Source organism: Dermacentor variabilis, chromosome 9, assembly GCF_050947875.1.
Source record: "Dermacentor variabilis isolate Ectoservices chromosome 9, ASM5094787v1, whole genome shotgun sequence".
Classification (NCBI taxonomy): domain Eukaryota; kingdom Metazoa; phylum Arthropoda; class Arachnida; order Ixodida; family Ixodidae; genus Dermacentor; species Dermacentor variabilis.
Window position 1 is genome coordinate 145,237,563 of NC_134576.1, and position 14,883 is coordinate 145,252,445.

Genomic DNA, 14,883 nt, shown 5'->3' on the forward strand with positions numbered 1-14,883 from the left:
GACTCATCGTCTGGCAGTGCAGCCGAAAGCTGACGAATGATCTCGCCGTCGTCGAGTTCTGCGCATGTCAGTACAACAGTGCCAGCACCTGTGAAACTGCCAAATGAGACTTTGTCCAGAATCACAATGCAACCACTGCGCAGGTCTCGGCGGAACATTTTCCGCGTCAGTAGGGAGCACATCAGAAGGCAACAAATCTTAGGCCTCCCGGCACCCGCTTGCCGGCATTCCCCAGCGCAGTCTGCGCGGGCACTGTCGGCGCCATTAGACACTTGACACGATGTTTCCGTATGCCGCGTTGGATCACCGGAACCTCGACAAAGCACACAAAACAAACACCACCATGCTGACACCAGTTGCACAAATGAAACACGTGGCCTACTCGCAGCGTCGTGCGCAAAGAAACAAATCAGCTGCTCGATTGTCTTGAGATGGCTTGCTAAGCTGAAACCCGAACTGCTGTAGAGCCACTCTATCGAACCAGGCAGAAATGATGATGATGAGCGGGAATTTGCAGTAGCACCACTTCGTGGGGCACCAAGGAGGCTCCGTTCAAAACAAAAATGGCGTTCAGCAAGTTGAACCATGCACCAACGATCGAGTTGGCTTAAAGGGATACGGACACAAAAATTGGTGGGCGGTTTTCTGCGTCAGAACAAAAGTTGAACTGTTAAAAATGACGAATACAACAAGCTGCTTAGAAAAAAAGAACGAGAAACACCTTTCTTTTGCGATTTTCTGTTGCGCCTTGCCTCCAAGCGGCCGCCGGGAGAAGCTGAAACTTGGCGTCATGACACCCCCGCGTGCCCGCGCGCGCGCGGCCAAGGTCAGCCACAGCCGGCGCAGTCTTTCCGGAGTGTCGGTCCCTTGCAGCGTTTGTTTATCGCCGTCGGCTATGTTCGCACGTGGTCTGACTGAAACATTATCCCCGGCAGTGCTCCATGCACGTGGTGCATCTTACACGCGTGTTCGCATGGTCGTCGATCGGTATTGAAGCATTCTTCGTAGCGGAAGAAAATGCCCAGACATTACTGCGCCCACGGCTGTTATAACAGCATTATCGGTCGTGATACGCCGTCGCGCACGTTTCCCAGAGACAAGAAGGTGCGTGAACTTTGCATACGTGCCTGTCAGCCACCACACCCAGCATGGAGACTTCTAAAAAATGGCTTCATTTGCGCGGACCACTTCGTCAACGATGCTTATGCGACCAGCCCGGCTGTGCTCAAAAGCCTTGGCATGCCGCTCAAAAGGCTCCTGTTGAGGCAATACAATTCAAAGAGCGGGTGCTTAGTGATGCATTCGTAACAGTTAGCTGTGTTCGCCAACTTTTGATGTTCTAGCAACAGACCCTCTCTCTTTCTGTATGCATGTAGCCGCAGCGGTGACCGCAGGAGTGCCTGTTGAAAGAAGGGAAATTACCGTTTCATTGGCTGTGCAAGAACAGATATTCTCGGCTTGTGACAGAAATTGTTTACCCTGCGGATGCATGTGTTTATCATAAAACAAAATAGTCATGTTGTGTGCACTTTCGCTGCGTCTAATATTGAACGACAGCATACGAGCGCTCTTCTAATTGATCAAATATACAAAACACAGCCAGTGAGTGAACGCCAGACAACAGCATACATGTGTAGTAATCTAAAATGCGCAGCACATTTATCTACATTGCCGTTTCACACGTTGCTTTTCAACCTCAAGCAAAAAATTACGGATTTTCATAGGTCTCTGCATAATCATGCGTCGGGTTTCATGACCTGGTTGTTCGCGCAGCATTTCCCTATTAAATGTCCCAGCTAAAGACCTTCCTTTGTCTATGGCCACAGAATCGATGTAGCTAAGTGATCTGGTCGACGGGTCCCTAGCGCAGCCGCCCATCTCAACGAGTTCAACCAGTAAATGGCTTCTAATGGTGTGAATGTGAAATTAGCCGTAAACACAGGGCTATGAAACGGCTGGAAAATTCTACACATGCCGTGCCTCGTCGCGTAAAAACGAAGTGTGCAGCGATCGAAAGCCGACAGCGTAGGTAAGCACAAAGCGACGAGCTACGCTACCTACGATTCAGCCGTAATAGCTCCCTTTCTGCCTCAACGCGGGTCACGAAACTAGGCATTTTGCATCCTACGTAACATAATTTTAGGAACTGCTGCTGCTGCACTTCAAGTTTACTAGAAAAAGAAATTACCATTTTGCTGGCCCGGACTGCCTGACCGGCACGTTCAAGGCCGCCTGCTCTTCTTTGCCGCTTGACGCGGAAGGCTCGTAACCGTAAGCGATTATATTTCTTGCTAAGTTGGAACGGCCCTTATCTACAGACGTGTACTCATCGCTGGTAGAGGCAGCAGAACCCGAATCCATGCTCGCGATTGCGGCGGCGGCGCGCCTCGAATGACCGTGGCCGGCCGGCTGGCTATCCGACGGGGGTGTCGTGACGTCACGCCTTCCAACTCGCTTGGGCCGGGCGGCGTTGCGCGCGCTCACAAAAACGCCAAAAATAAAGCCATCCGCTGAAAAATGAGCGAAGTGACTGCTTGTTTTCGGTGTACTCGCACACTGAGGACTCATTTTCTGTATTATCGTAAAATGTTCAGATTTTGTGTCCGTATCCCTTTAAGGAGTGCCCGAAAAATCAGATGAGAGGTTGCACGGTGTCCGAACTTTCGGCACTTTTTATACATTATGGCCTATGGGGAGATAGGCAGTGCCGCGAAGCTGACCGAGTAATCGAGCATGTCTGAATTTTTGGAGTCCGGAAAATCAGTCGGCAACTGTACATTCCACCTCTCCTAAATCTTTTTCTTTATTCTTTATTCAGAGCTTACCCCACATTGCCAAAAGGTGGTACGGCTGGGGGGTTACAGCATTGCCATAAACAAATTTTCATTTTTACAGCATATTTGCACTTGAGACGACTTGTTCCACTCTTTAATGGTTCTAACATATTGAAAGATTTACCAATTTGCCCTTGTTTTACAATTTGACAAATGTGTCATGTTTTGCTAAAGAGCTTTAAAACTAGCAGCGCATCCTCGCTTCCACGTAAGAGGGTGGTGGCGCAGGCAGTTGCTGCTGCATCTTAAACCGTGGCCGCCGCGTGGCATTCTTGCTCATGACAAATGCAGCATGCAGTTCCAGCTGACAGCACTTCTAGCTTTCTGCCACAAATGCTTTCGTCTGTCTACTTCGACACATCTGATGCAGAGACACACAAAATGTCTCAAAGAGAAAAACGGTTTAAGCTGTGCTGGCGCCATCCGTGTGAGCCAGCAGGGGGGGACACAGAGGCAGGTTCTACCGCACTGCCTTGACATTCCCACACCATGCATGGTGTGACGTCACGGATTATTGATGACATCAGTTATTTATTCACAACGATAGACTGACTGTATAGTATTCTTAAAAGTGTCAAAGACTGAACTTGAGCAAGTTTCAAATCACTTCGCCACAACAGCCCCGATACAAAGAAATATTTTGAAATCTTTGATGTCAGACTTACATGGCGGGGACTTACACACGTTGCTGTGTGAAATTAGAAGAAAATGGAACTTCTACTCCCATTGTCTTTTCTAATAATCAACCTTCAGCCCCAAAATTTAGGAAATAATATTTTAAAGAATACTTTATCACTCTAAGCTAAATTGGTGCATCTCTTTAGTGTCCCTTTAACCCTTTCAGGGTCAATGATGTAAATATATGGTGCCGTGAACAAGTCGAAAATGGTTGGTGCCATGTATTTATTGCACCGTCTGTATGTTTAACCCTTTGAGGGTCGATTTTTCTTGCCATATGCGACCGCCCAGGGTCGATATTTTTTATTGCAGATTCCAATTCTTTTTAGGAACTTATTTCGAAAAAATTTACCTTAATTTTTCTAGGGTGATCGTAAAGTGAGAAAGAAATATTTTGCATTGGTATATATGTACTCTTCATTGATGAATAGCAACAATAAAAAAAGTAAATAAACTTATAAGAATTGAAAATTTGATGCATTGTTACACACATAGTTCAAGGCTTTGAAAATGCACACACGAGAATATTTCACAAGACTCAAATATTCCTGCTCTTACACTAATATGTACATCCATAGCATAATCGAACTGCTTAGGTGCGCGCTCTCAGGAGAACTGTGTGGTTGTGTGCCCGTCAAAAAAGCAAAACATGTGACAAACTTCCGCTAATCTTCATCGCGAGTGTCAAAAAAAAAAAGCAACAGAAACGCATGCACGGCGGCATCCTTACTATGCACACCCCCGTGAGCACTAAACGAGTGAGAAACAAGCGGTCGCACTTTGAACGATTAGTAACAAGATAGCCATCAATTTTGTAAGCACAAAAAGCTCAAACCGCCTGCGGAACAAACCCAAACCGCTGCCCGCACATGCATGCACCAATGCGCGAGCGGTAGTATATAGATGCGCAGGAGCAAACTAGCTCTAAAACAAACCATGCAACGAAAACTCGAGAGATGGAGGCGCACAAAAAAAATTCCCTGTTTTCCCACATAGTGTGTGGGGTTCTCCTCCGTGCTCTTGGGACAAAGGAACGACAACACAGTAGTACAAACAATCACAAGGCCATTTATTGCACCTTTCATAGATCAATGCCTGCTAGCCGAGTTGCTATCCACAAAACATGCCGATGGGCGCGCGACAAATCTAGAAGTCCGACTCACCGCGACCAGATAGCGAGCAAATATGTTTGCTCCATGCTGAATCCCAACGCCTGGTCATTCGCGCGTACGGTCACGCGAACGGTGGCGCATTTGAAGGCAGGCCACGCAAGACGGGTCTCGCAGAAGCATGGGTCGGCGCATGCGCGGCATGGCACGTCCGCGCTCCTTGCTGTCGCGAACCCAAGAGAGCGCCTTGTCTTGCGGCGCCCAAGTAACCCCGCCTGGCGGCGGGGTTAGCAGCGCGACACTCGCGCCATCTCTCGTACTGTGCCTCAACCACTCCGACCGCCGCGGGCGCCAGGCCACGCCGCGAAGCCGGATTACAGGAGACGCGCTATGCGGGAAAAACATCAGGGCACGCGCGAGAGTCGCGCATCTCCGCAAGTGGCAGCACATAACAAAAAAGAAAATGTTAGGAAATTGACACATTTTTTAAATGTACAGACGGCACCGTAAATATACGGCATCGACCATTTTTGGACTTGTTCGCGGCACCGTATATTTACGTCAGTGACCCTCAAAGGGTTAAAAAGCATGCCAATTTCTTAACTTTTTCTTTCCTGGCATGTGCTGCCACTATGTGGCAATACAGGGAATTCTTTTCTTGTGCCTCCCTCTCTGTTTTCATCGCATGGTTTGTGTGCTCCGGCGCATCAATATACTACCGCTCGCGCATTGACGCATGTTGGAGCAGGCGGGGGTTAGTTTGGCTTTTGTTCTGCGGGCAGTTTTGGCTTCTTGCACTCACAAAACTGATGGCTGTGCTATTACTAATCACTCAAAGGGTGACCGCCTCTTGCTTGCTTGTTTATTGCTCACAGGGGTGCACATACAAAGGATGCTGCCATGCATGCGTTTCCTTTATTTTTTTTTTTTAGACTTGCGATTACTACCATATTTACTCGATTCTAATGCGCGCCCGTTTGCTGTGACCTAAAAAAAAAAAAAGTCTTTTAAAATACCGTGCACCTCATTCTCTCCTACAGAAATACTTTTTCTCATTTTGAAAAACAAGGAATTATTCCAAATGCATTAAAGTTGCGATAAATAAAAAAAGTCGCAGTTTTGCAGGAAAAGCGAAGCATCAATATAATAGCAAATTAATAGACAGCTACAGTGAAACCTCGTTAAACCGTAGTTGGCCGGAGCTCAGAAAAAGTATGTACTAAACGGTCGTACTGTTTAACCAAATTAGCATGAGATCGCCCACTTACCTGTTGAATACGGAACTCAGAGACAGTGCGATGAAGGGGAAAAAAAAACATGCAGTATTTATTCACTTCGCGCGACAAAGTGTTATTTTCGTTTGATGCCGCAGTGGCCTTGCACAAAGACAGCGGCCTCAAACTTGCTGAAGCTGCTTGCCAGCTTTTCAGCCAGCCCCCTCTTCTTGGCAAACACTGGCATGGCAGATTCCTCGTTGGCATTACGTATTCTCCGTGCACGCGCGCAGTAGTGCTGCAGAAGTCCTGGGGCGTCTTTCTCATTGCTGGGTGCGGTTCTTGTCGCGACGATTGCATTCATGAGGCTGACGTAACGCGCAGCTTCTGCCACTGTCGGGCCTAAATCACCCGCGCTGTCGCTTTCCGTGCCGTCCTCATCACTGTCGCTAGTCGACAATTCGGCAACAACAGTGGCAACGATGGCGAAAAGTTGAACCTCGTAGCTGACGTCTCTTTGAAGTCGCAGCAGCGCTGCCGAGCAACTTCTTCGCATTCGAAATGCCACATACTGTAGTTAACACCAGATCCCTGTCGCGTGCCAGGGCCGACTTCTCCGTGTCACGTTTGATAGCACAGACGATGCCTAATTTTTCTTCTATGCTGAGCACTCGGCGTCTTTTTTTTATCCGTGCTTCGGCATGACGCGAGTCCTCGCTTGCACGACGCCACAACACTCTCTGGCACCTCTCTGGCACGGGGCCGAAATGATGTTGATATGTGGCTTCACATGCAAATGCGCGGGGTACTTGGAGGCCATTCCAATCTCTGAGGCTTGTTGTTCTGCCGGGCCGCTCGATGGAGACGACGCACCGCCGTGTTTGCACGACGAAAAGTGGAAACGCTACGTTTTAACCGACACGTACGCAATAAGCCGGTACAGTTTATGCGGGTACAAAGCACATTATGTTCAATGGCCGCTGAATCTGAGATTTGACTTTACTACTTTTAGCACGAAACTACTGTTTAAGGAGATATGGTTCAACAAGGTTTTACAGTATAACAATGCATCAAATTTTCAATTTTTATAAGTTTATTTCCTTCTTTTTATTGTTCATGATTAAACAGTACATATGTACTAATGCAAAATATTTTTTCTCACTTTATGGTCACCCTAGAAAAATTACGTAAAATTTTTTTTGAAATAGGTCCCTCTGAAGAACTTAAATCTGCAATAAAAAAATTGATCCTGGAAGGGTTAAAAGTATTAAAGGGACCCTGAAACGCTTTTGACGATTTTCTACAAACGTACTGAGTCGTTAGAGTAGGTCCTTCTGATCATTAATTGACACATCTAAGTGCTCCGCGTAAAGCGTGTGATTTATTATAAGGTTTTAAAAATGCACATCGCTGCCGATCGCAGCACACTGCTCGGCAGAATTTTAAACCGCCCCTACCCATATGACCGAAATCACCCATATGACGTCAGTGGGGCGAGCTGTCCGATTGGCTGACCAAGGCGCGTGATCGATAATTTTTCCAACTTTATGGTAAACAAATGATCTTCGTAATAGTTGTAATGTTAGTTAATTTGTTTTTATAAAAAGAAAGTAGCATAAAGAGAATGCACAAGAACAATTTTTCAGTACACTTAAGCACTTCCGGCACACAGCAAGTGTCGTCTGCTTGTGTTAGAACGTACTCCATTTTGACGAGAGCTCCGCGGTCAGAGTCGGTCTCACTCTTTTCGCGAGCACTGTGATTCGACTTTGTTGCCTTGTGGGCTGCAAACGTAGCGACTGACAATATGTCAAGCTGCGACATCATGTCCCTCTGCAAGGCAGCGTACGAGCGAACTGGCTGCTGTGCATCGGACTGTCGCTATCCGATCGGCGCCAGGATTTGCGCGTTGGTGGCTCTCACTTTACACCGGAAGATTACTAACGCAATAGCGTTTCACGAGTCCGGTATTAGGGCAAACGCAAGCGCAAGAAGACAGGGTCTGGCCTCTTGACTGTGCCGTAACGGGATAAGCCATGAGATGAGCAGAAGGGCAAATGTGAATGGTCTGCATGGTGCAGCCACCTGGTGGCACAGAGCTCAACCATACACAGTAGCAGCAACGAAGTGTATTCTTTGCTGCTGGTGTGTGTTTTTCGCAGGAGTGTAATCATCAACGCGTTGATTTTATAAATGTTTAAAATGTTTAACACTTGGCTAGAGCAATATTAGGGCTTTGTTTGGCTGGTTAAGCGCTGCGCCAACAAGTGTCTGGACCGTGCGACCGATCAGGCCGCTCACGTACGTCTACGCTAAAGTTCCTTCATCAGCTTGAGTTTATGCCTCCAGTCATTCGCCGAAATGACCAGCTTGCCTGTGGTTAAAGGAGTACCAGGCACGTTCGGCGCTGCGACAGAATGCTCGCAATGCACGCTGCTTCGATAGCTGTCGCTTGGGGTCGACGGCCAAGCCGCTAACGGAGAGGTCTCGCGCGGGCGGGGGTGGGCTCCAAAACAAACGGAAGTGGACGATGAGACGTCGCATCGTGATGCAGAACTAGTGAAGGCAGAGCTTAGCCCCGCTCGCTCGGCGAACGAGTTGAGGAGGGTAACTGCTAATTGCTTGTAGCTCCATTATTACGTAACGCTTCACTTAAATTCTGGTGCGAATGTTGTACTTAAGCTGTACCCTATGCGTCTACAAAATTTGTCCGAACCGTTTCAGGGGCCCTTTAAGAGAAGGGGCGGCACGAGATTTAAAAGAAGGCATGCAAAATACGATTTGTCATGGTACACCTCCTCCTCGTGACAGCGCAAGGCACCATATACCTGAGGGGCACATGCTTTGAACAAGCTTATTCAGTGTAGTTTCCGAAGCGAGTGAAATCAGTGTCGGCGAATTTTTTGAAAAAGTCAGTATGGCCTAAAAACACTGTCGCTTGTCATTGTCTGCTCTTTCAATTTTGCCGATGCTTCTGTGCTGCATCTAAAATTAAATCACTATTAATTGACTGCATATGTATGCCAGAAATGTGCGTGATTGGATCTCACAGGTGGGGCAAATTATGTGTTGTTTTTGCAATGCATGCGCGGAAAAGTAGCAAAACTGACTTGTCAGCTGCAGCTGTTTGTGACGTGTTTCTATGTACCTTGTTATGTTGCAGCTGGCAGTTATTGCCGTGTTCTGATTCTGGTAAATAGGTGCCCCTTAGCAAGAATGCAACGTTGGGGTTTTGTAGCCCCTCAGTTAGTGATTGCTTTTGTTTATTAAAGAACAGTCATGTGTCATTAGCCAGTTGGCAGTGAGGATTTTTTTTATCCTCTGAAACGAGAAATACAGTGGCTGCTGGGAAAAACATGCGTATGATAGCAGTCTGTTCAAATCAAACTCAAGGATTTTCGTAATGGATGTCTGTTGTGCTGATTCCTTTGCATTGTGGCTTCCAGGCTCAGACTGAGGAAAAAGACGGAATAGCAGAGAAGCTTTACACTGAGCTTCCAGAGACGAGCTTTACACGATCAATTTCCAATCCGGAAGCTGTGATGCGCCGCCGCCGACAGCAGAAGCTGGAGCGCAAGTTGCAGCAGTTCCGGCAAGAGGGAAGCCCTGAAGCTGGCAAGTGATATTTGCACTATTGTGCAATGCTTATGTAAATATTTCTTTTTCAGTGGTCGAGGTGCACGAGTCCTCCTTCTGTTGATAAATGAATATACAGTCAAGCCTCAATATAATGAACCTCAATTTAACAAAATTCAAGCTGTATTATCATTTTATAATAATAGTTTGATTGAAAACCATGTACAGTAGAACCTCGTTGATACATTCCTGTTACATACATTTTTCCGGCGCCAATGTTTGCACTCGAGAACACAAAAAATGACTCAATTGAGTTATGCTCATTTTTCACCAGTTCATACATTCCCGGAACACGATTTTCCGGCACCAACGCTTTATGCAGGAAATACGACGCTTTATGCAGGAAATACCTCTGCGGCATTTGTCGCATTGGTTACAACTTGTGGAGGCCGCAGGGTTCACGGCATCTTGAAGCGCTCATAGAAACATGAGAGCTGGCAATTCCTTCTGTGCAAGGGGGATGGAGAGAGGGTGAACGCGCTATAATGTGTGGGGTCTCTCACACCCGTACTCTTGGGACAAAGGAACGACAGTACACAGTATGCAAGCAATCACAAGGGCATTTATTGCACCTTTCATAGATCAGTGCCTGCTAGCCGAGTTGCTATCCACAAAACATGCCGATGGGCGCGCGACAAATCCAGAAGTCCGACTCACCGCGACCGGAAGCGAGCGAATATGTTCGCCCCATGCTGGATCCCAACGCCTGGTCCTTCGCGTGTATGGTCACGCGAATCGTGGCGCGTTCGAAGGCGGCCACGCGAGACAGTCTCGCAGAAGCATGGTCGCAGCGCGCGCGGAAATGTCCGTGCCGTTCGCCGACCCGCCGGGGAAGCGGGTCGCCGCACGTGCGGCACGACCGTCCCGCTTGCTGTCTCGAACCCAACAGCCCGAGCGCCTTGTCTCCCTACGCCCGAGTAACCCCGCAGCGGCGCGACGCTCGCGCCATCTCTCGCACCGCGCTTCAACCACATTGACCACCGCTGACGTCACGCAGGCCACGCGGCGAAGTGGGATTACAGGAGACGTGCTATGCGGGAAAAACATCAGGGGACGCGCGAGAGTCGCGCATCCCCACAAATGAGATGAAGCACCTGCTGGGGAATGGGGCCAGAAGATGCACGCCTATCTGCTATCTCCTCCTAGGTGTGTATCTTCTCCTCGCACACTTCCATAAGTGGGCCAAGTAACCTCCAAGTAATCTCTGAGGTAGTCTGTGGCAAGTGCAAAGACCACGATGAGGTGGTTGGTGCCTTGATGCGCATTGTGTTCCTGCATGTCTGGTGTTGGTGGGCGTGGGATCTCTAGTTTCCGACACTCGATGCGAAGTGTACGCTCACGTTGCGACAGTGAGTTTATGGTCATTGAGTGTGATCTGTTCATTTCTGCCTGAGCGCAGTTGACACCAATAAAACTAAGAACCTTGTCTCTTTGCTATTGCCATCAATGCTCTGCCTTTCTGGTGAAACGGTGGCTTCATTTTTTTTTTTTTGTTAGCACGAATACCTGTACCTTTTTACACCTTTGTTTCTAATTTGTGGACGTCATCTCATGGTGGCTGAAGGCACTAGTGCAGTCAGCCATGGCATCTTCCCAGATTTACAGCGCCGCACAACTCCACACACCCAAATGTTGGACGCCATCAGCCACGTTGATGCATTACTCTCAGCATGATCTGCACTGCACACGCTGGCACTCGTAACTGTGCTATTATAACCCAACCTTCTTTGTGAATAGTTTATAAGTGCTTACTGACAAAATACTATCCGCCAGGATTGCTCTGGGAATTTGTTATCCACCGATGCTGAGTGTTAGGACCTTTAAGGGGGGACGCGGGTCTTGAAATCGCGAAAAATGGTCAAAAATGGCAATTTTCAAAAATTGCGTTTTTGAAGTCTTTAATGTCCCAACTATGTCTCTACAAAATATTATGGCTCAATTCCTACTCGAAGTATAAAAAAAACGGCAATTTAGAAACGTCGGTGAGCCGAAATTGAACGCCAAGCGCGAATGTTTGCCTCATTTTCAAGCTGCCGTAGTTCCGCGCGACGCGAATCGATCGGCGCCATCTTGGTCTCGTTTGAAAGCTGATTTCCCGCTCTCCATTCTGGCGCCCCTCGGCACGCTGTAGACTCTCGTGCAGCGGAGCGATCGGCACCCGTTCTCAAGCGGGAAATCGTCGCGAGACAGCCGCTGATTGGGTGAAACGGGCGCCTCCTCGAGGGCAGCCCTCTGATTGGCCGTGACGCATGCTTCGCCTGCCGCGGCCCCGCGGCCGCGTTGTTCGACTCCTTCGCGTCGTCTGCTTTCGCCTGCACGCACGTCATTTTTCGCGCTCCTCTTTGTTTCCTAGTATTTTTCGTTCTGCCTTTCTCTTTATCGTTCTTGTAGATATTTTGGCTATTGAGTCGCTTCTTTTAACCACAAATTTCTTGCTTTTGCGTGCCTGGTGTCTTTGTTCCGCGTGTCGCTTGAAAGCAAGCACGCGAAAAGCAGTCAGCAAAAAGAGACGCGCATGGAATAAGATGAGCGCTACATCGTCGACAACTACAGCTTCGGTGATGCCGCAAGCTGCTGTGCCGTTGGTGGATGCGGCTGGACTGAGCTCGCCAACAACAGCTTCGCCGGAGGACGCGGCTGAACAAACCCCATCGACGCTAGCTTCGCCGGTGGACGCGGCTGGACAGTGCCGATCGGTGTCAACTTCGGTGTTACCGCAAGTCTCTGCAGTGCCGGTGGATGCGCCTGGACTAAGCCCGTCGAAAATACCAACTTTTGAGACGCTGTAAGTCGCTTCGGATTCCGTGTCGTCGGAAGCGGCCGAGCCGGCTGACCGAAGCCTAACGTCGACTTCGGCGTTTCCGCACGCCGCTTTGTTGCCGACGGACGCGGCTGAACCGAGCTCGCGTGCTCAACGCTTCGACATGGTGTTTTTCACGGAGGCGGAGTGCGCGGGGCGCGAAAAAATACGCAGACAACATTAAAACTTCATTGGCAAAGAATTCCGCGACTTTCCGCAAGTTCGAGCTAATGAACGTCGGCACAGGAAGTGAAGACGACGATCGCGGCACAGAGTACATCATCGTTGATCTCTCTGTGCTAAAGAAGCTGTTTGCGTCCTCAAGCTGCAGCAAGTGTGGGATGGCCACTCTCCAACTCGCAAAGTGCAGTGAGAGAGAGCAGTGAGAGAACCAGCAGAGCTGTTGCAGCACAGCTTGGTTACACTCCTGGGAGCTACCTCATTCGTAGGAGCCTTGAAAAAGATAAACAGAGGCTCTGCAGGTCTGATAAAAGTCACACCAATGCTGAAAAGATGAAGAAGAGGATGGCCAAGAAGCACAAGCCTGACAGAACCCAGCACTACTGCCCAGGACTTTTGTGAATGTGTGGCAGATTCAAAGAAAATAGCAAGTGACTTTCTGAGCTTTTTTTTTTTTTTGTCAAGTGCCAATGCAATACAGAAGTTTTCACAATCTTTACATGAACAGATTTCTGTGAGTTTGGTGTTATTGTGTTCAGTAATGACTGGGCTGCATGCTAAAGCATTAAATATTTCCATGTGATAGGTAAACAAAAGTGGTAGAGTAAGCAAAACTTTGAATGCAATTTTCTCAGCTTTGCTTTTTCGATCAAATGCCTTTGCCTTACAGAACTTTTCATAATGTTTGCATCAACTGATTTTATTGAATTAGGTATCATTTTTTTCAGTAAGACCTCAGCTACATCCTAAAGCTTTCTATTTTTCATTAAACCCAATAGACTAGCAATTAAGTCAGATGTAAGCTAATTACTCCCACATTGTTTTTTTCTTCCTACTTTGTTATTCATTCATGACCTATATGACGACTTTTTCAAAATTTCTTTAGCTTTAGGATGTGCAGTGGGCCCTTGAAAATGACAGCTATTCTTTAAAACTAGTTTTTTTAATTAAGAAATTATCATAATGGCCCGTAAAAAAAGACCTATGTGGGATAAATTATTTTGCAATATCTTCACTTCTAGATGAGATATATAAAATCTGAATATATATTTGGGATCAGCATTCAAAGATATATCTGCATGCCAATTTTCAGAAAGATATGTTAAGAAATAAAAAAAAAGTTTTCAAGACCCTCATCCCCCCTTAAGGCCCCTCGGCAGAGGCAACACACTCCTTTGATCTCGGCTTCATGTAGACGGCACCCCCGAACTGTCACACCCGGGGGAAAACGGTAGTGTCCTTTGCCTGTCTCGCTCTACTTCCAACCTTTCTCTTTCTCTCACTTTTCATCTTTCCTGTCTCCTACTCATTTCGTTATTACTTCCGATCTTTCAGGCAGCAAGGGTTAACCTTGTGTGAGTAGCAAAAGTAGGTTACCGTATTTACTCGCATGATGATCACACTTTTTTGTCCAAAACATTGATTGAAATTGAGGGGTGCGATCATTACGTGGGTTAAATTTCCCGCAAAAAAAAAAATTTTTTTTTATCCCGCGTTTGCTGTGGGATGACAACAGGTCAGCAAGCAGGCTGCTGCCGCTGTAACAGTGCGGGACATCAAAACAAAAATGGTGGCCGGCGGAGCAAGCCGAACGCGCTGAACGCGATTTTTGTTCTTCTCGTGAGTGCATTATGCGCATTGAAACAGTTTCTTCCATATCAGTAATGAATAATTCTTTATTCTTTATTCAGACATATCCCCGCTTAGCCCGAAAGCGTTACAGCACGGGGGTTACAAGCATGAAAAGAATACATCTTGATTCTCACTGGACACCTGTTCACATGACAGTCGATTCCACTGAGCGATAGTTTTTACGAAAAAAGAATTGGCATACAGGCCCGTCGTAGCCCGCTATTCTCTAATTTTGCACTGGTGGTCAGTGCGTGCCGATATATAGTTTGGTGGTTTTATGTACATTTCCCTATCAATTCCAGTTTTGTTGTGATAGATTTCATACAAAAGCTTTAGCCGCAGCTTCTTTCGGCGAGACGACAGGGATTCCCAGTTGAGCTCTGTTTTCATTGCTGTGCAACTCTACTTCCTCCCGTACCTACCCGAGACGAACCCAGCTGCTCTGTTTTGTATTTTTTCTAGTTTATTTATAAGACGTATCTGTGACGTGTCCTAAAGGGTACAAGCATATTCCAAAATAGGTCGTATACAAGTTATGTACGCCGTGCTTCTAAGGTTGGAATTTGCGCATTTTAAATTTCTTTGAATGTAATTCAAAGCAACTGCTGCTTTGCCAACTACATAGTCCACGTGTGCCCGCCAAGAGCAGTCGCCCGACAGCATCACGCCCAAATGTTTAGTCTTGGATTTATTACTTAATATATTATTCATTAGACTGTAGCTGGCATTTTTTCTTTTTAGTAAATTGCACATGGACTCACTTTCCGGTATTCAAATTCATTTTCCACTTTGAGCACCAT

General features: G+C 47.2%; 1 protein-coding gene across 1 annotated transcript in view; it reads left to right on the forward strand.

Moving 5' to 3' along the window:
• cno (adherens junction formation factor afadin) overlaps positions 1-14,883 on the forward strand; it is a 185,087-nt gene that overhangs the window by 10,591 nt on the left and 159,613 nt on the right. Inside the window, exon 5 of the mRNA XM_075669816.1 lies at positions 9,282-9,450. Within this exon, the coding sequence (XP_075525931.1) occupies positions 9,282-9,450 (169 nt within the window). The remainder of the gene's footprint in view (positions 1-9,281; positions 9,451-14,883) is intronic.